At 36.7% G+C, this 9,463-nt stretch overlaps 1 protein-coding gene and 1 pseudogene across 5 annotated transcripts; both read left to right on the forward strand.

Moving 5' to 3' along the window:
- The first annotated feature begins 1,560 nt into the window (after positions 1-1,560).
- Positions 1,561-3,795, forward strand: LOC140835525 (U-box domain-containing protein 17-like; annotated as a pseudogene).
- On the forward strand, positions 3,709-9,463 carry LOC140834848 (serine/threonine-protein kinase 12-like). Of its 5 annotated transcripts, XM_073200005.1 has the most exons (14): positions 3,746-3,973; positions 4,132-4,164; positions 4,262-4,679; positions 4,979-5,053; positions 5,193-5,294; positions 5,517-5,599; positions 5,673-5,793; positions 6,123-6,202; positions 6,786-6,848; positions 6,957-7,075; positions 7,349-7,434; positions 8,160-8,281; positions 8,485-8,596; positions 9,134-9,463. In XM_073200005.1, exons 3-14 carry the CDS (start codon positions 4,347-4,349, stop codon positions 9,230-9,232), a joined length of 1,395 nt encoding a protein of 464 aa, XP_073056106.1. In that variant the 5' UTR covers positions 3,746-3,973; positions 4,132-4,164; positions 4,262-4,346; the 3' UTR covers positions 9,233-9,463. The 5 variants fall into 5 exon arrangements, with proteins under 5 accessions (XP_073056108.1, XP_073056106.1, XP_073056105.1 ...); XM_073200007.1 differs by lacking the exons at positions 3,746-3,973; positions 4,132-4,164 and adding an exon at positions 3,709-3,727; XM_073200004.1 differs by having other exon boundaries at positions 4,132-4,679.

Consider the following 9,463-nt stretch of genomic DNA (forward strand, 5'->3'; position numbering starts at 1 on the left):
TCATCACAAAATAAAAATTATAATTATATATTTTAATTTTAAACACATTTTTATAAAATAAATTATTTCAATCTAAAATTAAGAATTAAGATATACATTATTCAATAAATAAAAATATAATAGATTCGTAATAATATATGTATACTTATAAGTTTAAATGTATCTCTGTGTATGTATAAATGTATAGCGGTGGGGTGAGTTGATTACATCTTACATAGTAGGGGCACTACCTCATGATAGAATCAAGTGCCCAAATTTAGCCACACATACATGTGGTCTACTAATTTTTTTGTGTGAATCTTGTCCATCCAAATCATGTGGGGACATTGCCTCCACATGTAGCATCGAATCTACCAGTAGGGTGAATGGGTAAGTCCGCTGAATTTCAAGACTGACTTGATTGGGTATACAACATTTTAGCTTAATACGAGATCAAGTTTAGATTAAAAAATTACGAGATATTTTCACAAGTCAATTTTGCAAAACAAATTTTTTATCTGACACGATCCATAAAAAATATTATTTTTTATTAAAAGTATTATTTTTTATTTTATATATGAATCAGATTGATTCGTCTCACAGATATAAAATGTATATATGATGAGAAGATATTACATTAAATATGCTCTTTGGAATTACAATAAATCAGCCAGCTTAGGACTAACACCGAGTTCTATTGTGAAATTTATAAATCTAGCTTGGGGAAAAAATGCAGCATTATTTAAAAGGATATTCACATAGAATTAACGTTTGGATTTATTTGGTCAACAATATATCTAATAGTCGGTCACACTTTTATATATTATTTTGTCTTTTATTTATTATTATTTTATCTTATAAATTAATTTGTGATATATAAAAAAAAGAGGGTGGAGAGATGGATGTAGAAATAATATCATATAATATAAAAAAAAACAGAGAAATGAAAACTATTAATTAATCCTTCCAAGAACACTGCCGATCCCCCTAAATCCACGATTATGTCTCTTATCCAGTCTCACTTCGCCTTGCCTTAAATTCTCGGTTGTGCCAACATCAAAAGAGCATAAACACTAGTACTCCGTAAGCAAGCATATGTTCTGTTTTCTAACAAGGAGGCACCTTTACCCTTTTTTTTTATAGTAAAAACACACAAAAAATGGAATCTTTGAAATATATATGAATATGGAGTAATAACTACGCACCTATGTTCTCTTACTTCTGAAAGCTTGGGCCAACGTCGATTTCAGGGAGGCTGCATTGAATTTTCCTTGAGAAAACGTGAATCAACCTACTGAAATTCCAGTCATTTGATAATTACGCACAAATCCTATACCGTTTTATGTTACTGGTTTTTCGCTGCTTTCTTCTTCGAATTGCTTTTCCAACTTTTACCTGGAATCAGGAATCTGTAGTTATTCCTGTTTATATAAGATGCACTGCAAGACAATGGCCACACATCGTTTCACGCATTCTAGAATTTATTTGAGCACGTTAATGACCCTTTGAGTATTTGCAACGTATTTGTAAAATTTTCGGTCGTATTAGTCATCGGCGGCGATGTTCCCATCGAGATAACTGTCGTTGACGGGGTTTCCTTTACCAGGGGGTACTCTGTCTAATGCTTCACTTTTGGAGACCCTGCTCGCGTTTTCTACAGAGCTGGTGTTAGCATTCTCCGATGCCACGCCTTTCTTTCAGCGAGGGAATTTCAGATATTTGATTCGGAAAATTCAGGTGATTTCTGTGATGGTGGATGCTATTCGCGACGTGGCGTTCTTGCAAGTGAATCCCACGATACTTTATGCTTGAAGGAGTTGTACTTGTCTCTTTATAGGGCGAAAATCTTGTTTATTATGTCAAAGGTTCGATTAAGTTGTGGCTGTTGCTTCAGAACCACTCGATGATCATTTTCATGATTTGAATCAGGAAATATCTGTCCTTTTGGATGTTTCCCCTCTTACAAAATGTAAGTTGCCTGTGGATGTTAAAGAACAAGTCGAATTGTTAAGATAACAATCAAGAAAGTCAAGATTGACCACTGATAGCCATGATGATTTGTTAAGGTCGAACTTTTATTATATCTTGAATGCATTTGAAGAGGGGGGGATTCCCCATAGCAATGATTTGTACTCCTTTTTCGTAGAAAAGATTATGATTCGCAATGTAAGAAGTTGTAGAGTTGAGATTTAGTTCTTGGAGGAGCAGATTGTTAATCACGGCGGGGATATTGAACCTACGAAATCCTTTCTTAATGGATTCCTGGCTTGGATACGATATAGTAGGTTCTTACTCTTTAGGTTTGAAGATGAGGAGGGAGAATTGGGAAGCTGGAACAAAAAAACGAAGAATTACTTTATTTCAAAGGAAATTTCTGAAACATTTGCAGCGAGGGATTTTTGTTGCCCGATATCACTTGAAATGATGAAGGATCCGGTGGTAACATCTACTGGTCAGACGTATGATCGTCGGTCAATTTCGAGATGGATGGAAGAAGGACACCGTACTTGTCCCAAGACTGGACAGATGCTAGTTCATACTCAGTTGGTGCCGAAGATGCCTCTGAGAAATTTGATTCTACGGTGGGGCATGGGTAATGGTATTTCATATGATCCACTCAAGAATGCAGATCCATCTTCTGAAAGTGCTGAGGCTGCTTCACGTAGCAAAGCTGTTGCTGAAGCTACAAAAGCCACAGTGGGCCTACTCGTCGAACAACTAGCTAATGGGATGCCTAGGGCAAAGACAGTGGCTGCCTTGGAGATTAGATTGCTGGCGAAAACGGGGAAGGAGAGTCGGGCTTGCATAGCTGAGGCTGGCGCTCTTTCTCTTCTGGAAATGCTACTCTCGTCTTTGGATGCTGTTGCACAAGAAAACTCCATATAAAAGCAGGATCATGAATGTGGAAGGGTGTTTAGGAGCAATCGTTGAAGTTTTGAGATTCGGGCACACAATCGAGGCCCGAGAGAATGCTGCCGCAACATTATTCAGCCTCTCTGCTGTTCATGAATTCAAGAAACAAATAGCCGAAAAACAAGGGGCGATTGAAACCTTGGCTGGACTGCTGAGAAATGGAACTCCCAGAGGTAAAAAAGACGCAGTTACTGCTTTGTTTAACCTATCAACTCACACCGAGACTTGTGCAAGAATGATAGACTCGGGGGCCATAATCGTGCTAGTTGACGCACTATGAGATGAAGGCGTGTCTGAAGAAGCCGCAGGTGATTAAACCTGATTGTTCGGCATCCAATAGGGGCTGAAGCTGTAGGAAGTGAGGAAAGGGCGGTCAGCGTGCTGATTGAAATGATGCAATGTGGCACTCCAAGGGGTAAAGAAAACGCTGTGGCAGCATTGCTCGAATTATGTAAGAGGCGGTAGTGCGGTGCGGCTACCACAGAGAAGGTTGTGAATGCACCGCCAGTGGCCAGTTTGTTACAGAGTTTACTATTTACAGGCACGAAAAGAGCCAGGAGAAAAGCAGCATCACTAGCTAGGGTATTCCAAAGGAGTGAGAATATGTTAGTAGCAGGGTATTCGATTTCGGGCGGGAACTCGACCGCGGCAAGGGATACTACGAGTGTATCCATCAGTATTCATATATTCTACTCTCCTTCCTTATATTCGAATTTGTCAACGTCTACCTGCTCAACAAATGTCCACGCGCCATCAAATTCCACTCTCCTTCCTTATATTCGAATTTGTCAACGTCTACTTGTTCCACAAATGTCCACGCGCCATCCTTCACCGCGTAAATTCCACTCTCCTTCCTTATATTCAAATTTGTCAACGTCTACCTGTTCTCCTCAATACTCGTAACGCTGCCACTAGTTCATTAAATACACACGAATAATGAATAGTAAAACACTTCGAATTGTTGCTTAATTCTTGTCTGTAATTATCCGATCTTGACCTAAATTTTTCCTTTCGAAAGCGGGATTCAATCATGAATTATCTCTGGTTTTCGATTACAACTGTTAGATTCCAAAAATATAGGGTGGGTTTGAATTTTCTTTCGAAAATTCAACTATCTTTGAATTCTTAGGGTTGAAACTCGAATACTTCAACTTTTATTGGCGGATTATTGGGTTTTGATCTTTTCTTGAGCAGTTTTTTCTTTGATATTGACTTTTAATTCTGTTTCGCGTTATACAGCGTTCCTTCTAGGCATTTGAATGCAAATACGGCGTGAGCTACATTTTCTTGAAAATTTTATTGATTCCAGTTACTAAAAGACTCGGTGATTAACATCTTATGTAACGTTCTTCTTGATTGCAATTTACAGATCTGAGTTCCGTATTGATTGTGACTGATATTGCCTCGATAATTGAAAATTCTTTTGAAGAGGAATTCTTGATCGGATTTTTCCAATGGAATCCGGTAAGCCTGTGAGATTTACACTGTTGAAGCAGTCGTCCATGGCTCCAGAGCGGGACTCCGAGAGCCTGGACGACATGGATGGTGAGCATCAATTTGGAGATGTGAGTGACATTGATCCTGGGTTGAGGCTGATGTTCTTGGCAAACGAGGGTGAATTAGAAGGAATGAAGGAGCTTTTAGATTCTGGTGCAGATGTTAATTTCAGAGATATCGACTATCGGACTGCTCTTCATGTTGCTGCTTGCCAGGGAAACCATGACGTTGCCAAGTTGTTGATTGAAAACGGGGCGGAGTTAGACCTTAAAGATAGATGGGGAAGCACGGTATGGTTTGACTCTGAGACTATACAAGTTTAATTTGTTCATTGGGTAAAAAAGGTTTCTATTATGGAACTTGTTCCTTGCTTTTTATTCTTGGTTTACTATTTCCTTTAACTCTTGGGAATTATTAGTAATTTAAAGTTCGTCAGTCTCATTGTATTTTCTATGTATATGTCTGTGAAGATTCTTGAGTAATGCACAAGATGGAAATGTCCTAGTCCTCAAGTGTAGACTTGCGAAATCTTTGGGGGTATATTTACAATTCTCTATCTCAATTATGCCTCCTATTCTCGTTTGAACAGCCTCTTGCAGATGCAACACATTATAAGAGTTATGGTGTGATCAATCTGTTGGAGAAATATGGCGCTAAGCGATTGGTAAGTGGCTTTATTTTTTATTTTTATTTTTGGTTACAAAGTTTTTCGTGTATCAAGAATTTTTTGGAACTGGTAGCTGGTTTTTTCTCTTTAGTGGCCTTTGTCCTTTGGGGTTAATTGCTTTCTGTGTTTTCATCAGATGGCTCCCGCTCCAATGCATGTTCAAAATGCTCGTGAGGTACCAGAATACGAGATTAATCCAAGAGAACTCGATTTCTCGAACAGTATTAAAATAACCAAGGTATTTGGTTAACTCAGGCACATTGCTTATTAGTACAGCAATTTTCTTTCACCCATTGAATTCTTGATAAATAAGCTGACGACCATCCTCGCTATTTGGAAATCTAACATTCAATGGGTTGAAATTCATGAGATATTATTCAAACGGCGAATAAGATTTGTCAATTTGATAGTAGTTAAATTTGACATAGTTTTTATTCACTCTTTTGATGGAATATTTTAGGGAACCTTCAGAATAGCTTCGTGGGGTGGAACACAAGTTGCTGTCAAACCATTTTGGGAGGGTATTGCTGATGAAGATAAAGTGTGAGTTCCTTGATAGTTTACATGGTATTTTAATTTTTCAACTTCACACATTCTAAACTACTGGAATTTGCAGGCGGGCATTTAGAGATGAGCTTGCGTTGCTTCAGAAAATAAGACATCCAAATGTTGTTCAATTTCTTGGTGCCGTGACACAAAGTAGTCCTATGATGATTGTTACTGAATACTTACCAAAGGTTTTCCTGAGAAACTGTTTTAAATACTTCAGTGAATTGAACTCTTCTGATCTTTTTTCCTTGCTAACTTTTCACATGAACTCATTTGTTCTGAAGTTTATTTGTTACGTTGTTTTGAATTTCTTATACAAGCATATATTGCTTGTTATGTTGAAATATACTGTCTCTCAAAAGTTTTTTCTGGTTTAGCAAAGTTTTGTTTTGGCTCCTCTTCTTTTACTTGAATTGATAATCCTCGATTATTTTTTAATGGTTTATATTGTATTAGACATGTAGTTAGATGATTAATTTAATATTGGGCCTTATCTTCCTTATATATGTTTTTTCAGGGTGACCTTCATGAGTATTTGAAAAGAAAAGGAGCTCTTAAACCTGTAGCAGCTCTCAGATTTGCTATGGACATTGCAAGGTTTAATATTTTTCCAAGTTTCTTTTATAACGTGTTTTCTTACAGACTTCTGAGATTCAAAAGTATGTAGACATGCTGCTGATTCTCATCTCATCTCTTTTAAACGGAAAGAAGTTGAGGACTCCGGTTATTTATCTTTTTTGTTTCAGTCTCTTATCACTTAGGATAATGATTGGTACTGTCACATGAATAGTTTTTCATAGAAATAAACTAAATTAGAATACGGATTTGACATTTAGAAAATTTTATTCCTGTATTGCTAACATTTTGTCATAAGAAACCTCAGAACAATAAATGAAATTGAAGGAAAATAATAGACGAGAACACAATTTTACTGAGAAAAATGATCTTAAATCAAAATGGGAAAACCATGGCCGCACAAAGAAATCATCATTATTTGGAATCTTATGTGTCAATTACAAGAGGCATTCAATACACACATGCACAACACAAATAATTATAGGGCTCACGAAAATGCCCCAAATTAACTCTTATCAACGGGGTACGTTGTGTTGATGCTGACTTCCTTACTCACTATAATAATTTAGGACATCACTCTTGTCTTGCAAATTTTGGTATGCAGGGGAATGAACTATCTACATGAACATAAACCTGAAGCAATTATTCATCGTGATCTTGAGCCTTCGTAAGTTTTTTTTTTGTTGCTAGAATTCTAGGATTATTATTGAAATAGTTCCATTATGTTGTTCTAGTTTCTCAAAGAATTTACTCTTATTTTTTCACTACAAATCAGAAATATCTTGAGGGATGATTCTGGAAATCTGAAAGTTGCAGACTTTGGCGTTAGCAAGCTTCTAGAAGTTGCCAACAGAGTTAAAGAAGATAGGCCTCTTAGTTGTCAGGATACTTCTTGTGAGTGCGAATCTGAAGATTCTTTCTTGCAAAAAATACTTGAGGGTTACTTAGGACATTATAATTTGGAAATGTCTAGTCGCATAGGATTCATTTTGGTCATCGATTCCACTCCTGGAAGGACCTTGCATGTGGAAAAAGATTCCATCCTCATTTATATATGCATATAAATATCTAGTAATTTTTCACTTAGAAGTAAGTGATTCTTTCCCCTTTAGCAATCCGTAAGTAAATAAATGACTGATTCTGTGAATATTATTCCTGTGTTGCCAGGTCGGTATGTGGCTCCCGAAGTTTTCAAAAATGAGGAATACGATACCAAAGTGGATGTTTTCTCATTCGCTTTGATTCTACAAGAGGTGATGTACCTAAACGCTTGAACATGTTAGGTTAGAAAGGCATTTCCGTTTATTTGCATGGCCCGAACAAGTTTTTCAATTCAGCTATGCGCTGAGTTTCCCACTTATATATCAAAGTTGTTGATGATAGTAGCATCGTATATATCAAACAATATACAGGGTACTAGAGAAAAAGCAGAATTTAATTAGCATGCATGTAGAAATATACAGTACTAGAGAAAAAAGCAGAACTTAATTAGTATGCATGTAGAAATATACATGCAGATTCTGTTTGGAACTTAATTTGATCACCGATTGATTGATTCATAGCACATATACTCGAATCAAGCAAAATATTCATTTATAATAGTTCTATAGTTCCTTGTGTTTCTCAACTCTTCACTAAAGTAGCCTTGGAGTGTCTCATCGGTATTTGGAGACCATATCAAGAAATCAGATTCTAGAGTTGATTTGCTTTTTAATACGGTACATATTTGACGAATTTCAAATCTAATTAATCCTGGCATCATGCCGTTTATTTGGTGGACTGGTGGGATCTTTCCATTATGCACCTGTAATTTGCTTTTTTATCATAGGTTGCCTTATTTGTTGATGTACTGCTATCACATGACTCGATTTAACAAGAAACATAATGTATGCTTATTTTTAAGCAAGTGTCACTTTGACAAACTATGTCTTCTATACCAGCTTTCCATTAACTGGTCTTTCTGATGTGCTAAACTTAGATGATTGAAGGACACCAACCGTTATACGCAAAGGAAGACTATGAAGTTCCCGAATCTTATGCTGCAAAAGAACGGCCACCTTTTAGAGCCTCAGCAAAGTTATATGCGCATGGATTGAAGGAGTACGTACTCAGGATTTCTTAAGTTATGCAAATGTTTTCTTGCACACCTATCATGGAGAAATGATACAGCTCATTGTTCTTTCTCATTGTTTAGTTTTTATTTCACTTGATTGTATTTCATACTCACGACATATTCTTTCCTTCAGTCCAAACATTTATGCCAATTCAAACTTGTTTTTGGCTTGCTTTTTCTACTCTTACAGGTTGATTGAGCGGTGTTGGAGTGAAAATCCAGCTGATAGACCAACATTCAAGCAAATAATCCCAAAGCTTGAATCCATCTACAATAGATTTGGCCACAGAAGCCGTTGGAAGGTCGGTTTTCCTACTTCCTTTCTATCTCTCTCTCTCTCTCTCTCTCTCCATATTATCTCCCTTCCTTTTCACACGCCTTGTGTTCATGTGAGTGGGATGCGTATCTAATATTGTTAAGATAAAATTATTTACCACTTTTGATAAATTAGTTAAACTATTTTATAACATGGTGTCAGAGCCTAAAGGTCACTTGTTCAAAACCTTTTGATTCGAACCACCCCCCACCACACACACACAGAGACACTGCGTTCATTTGATTGCGTTGTATGTTAACACCTGCAGATATATATACGATTTTCGACTTACACATGAGGCAATATTTTTAAAGTGAAAAATTATTGTTTAGCCATCTCTCATTAGATCAAGCTTTTTGAAAAACGACGACTTACTGTACTTGCACGCGTATGCAACATCATCAAGACAAGAACGAGCTTTATTATGTTGAGCAAATTGAATGTGGCCTTTCTTGTCGACTTGTCGTTATAGAAATTATTTTCCTTGTTTCAAATTTTTGAATATGATGGAATGCATGTACAGGTTAGACCATTGAAATGCTTTCAGAATCCTGACTGGAAGAAGGACCCTTCAAGTTTAAGTAGCCGAACTAGTTCATCCCGATCCACGGGGAGAAATTAGATAGTGCAGCAACAATAGGTCGTGCAAAAACATTCGCTTTAGAGAATATTTGGTTTAATTTTAATGTATTTTGAATGGATAAATAGTATTTGTAATCCAAATCATTTATGATCATTAGGACACAGATAAGTCCCTTTCTCTTGTGCTTTGATGAAAATGTTGATAAGTGTACACAATTTGTCACAAACCAAACAGATTTAATGTACATATGTGAGAGTTTGAGGATTTCAA

This window comes from Primulina eburnea, chromosome 6 (genome assembly GCF_022965805.1).
Source record: "Primulina eburnea isolate SZY01 chromosome 6, ASM2296580v1, whole genome shotgun sequence".
Classification (NCBI taxonomy): domain Eukaryota; kingdom Viridiplantae; phylum Streptophyta; class Magnoliopsida; order Lamiales; family Gesneriaceae; genus Primulina; species Primulina eburnea.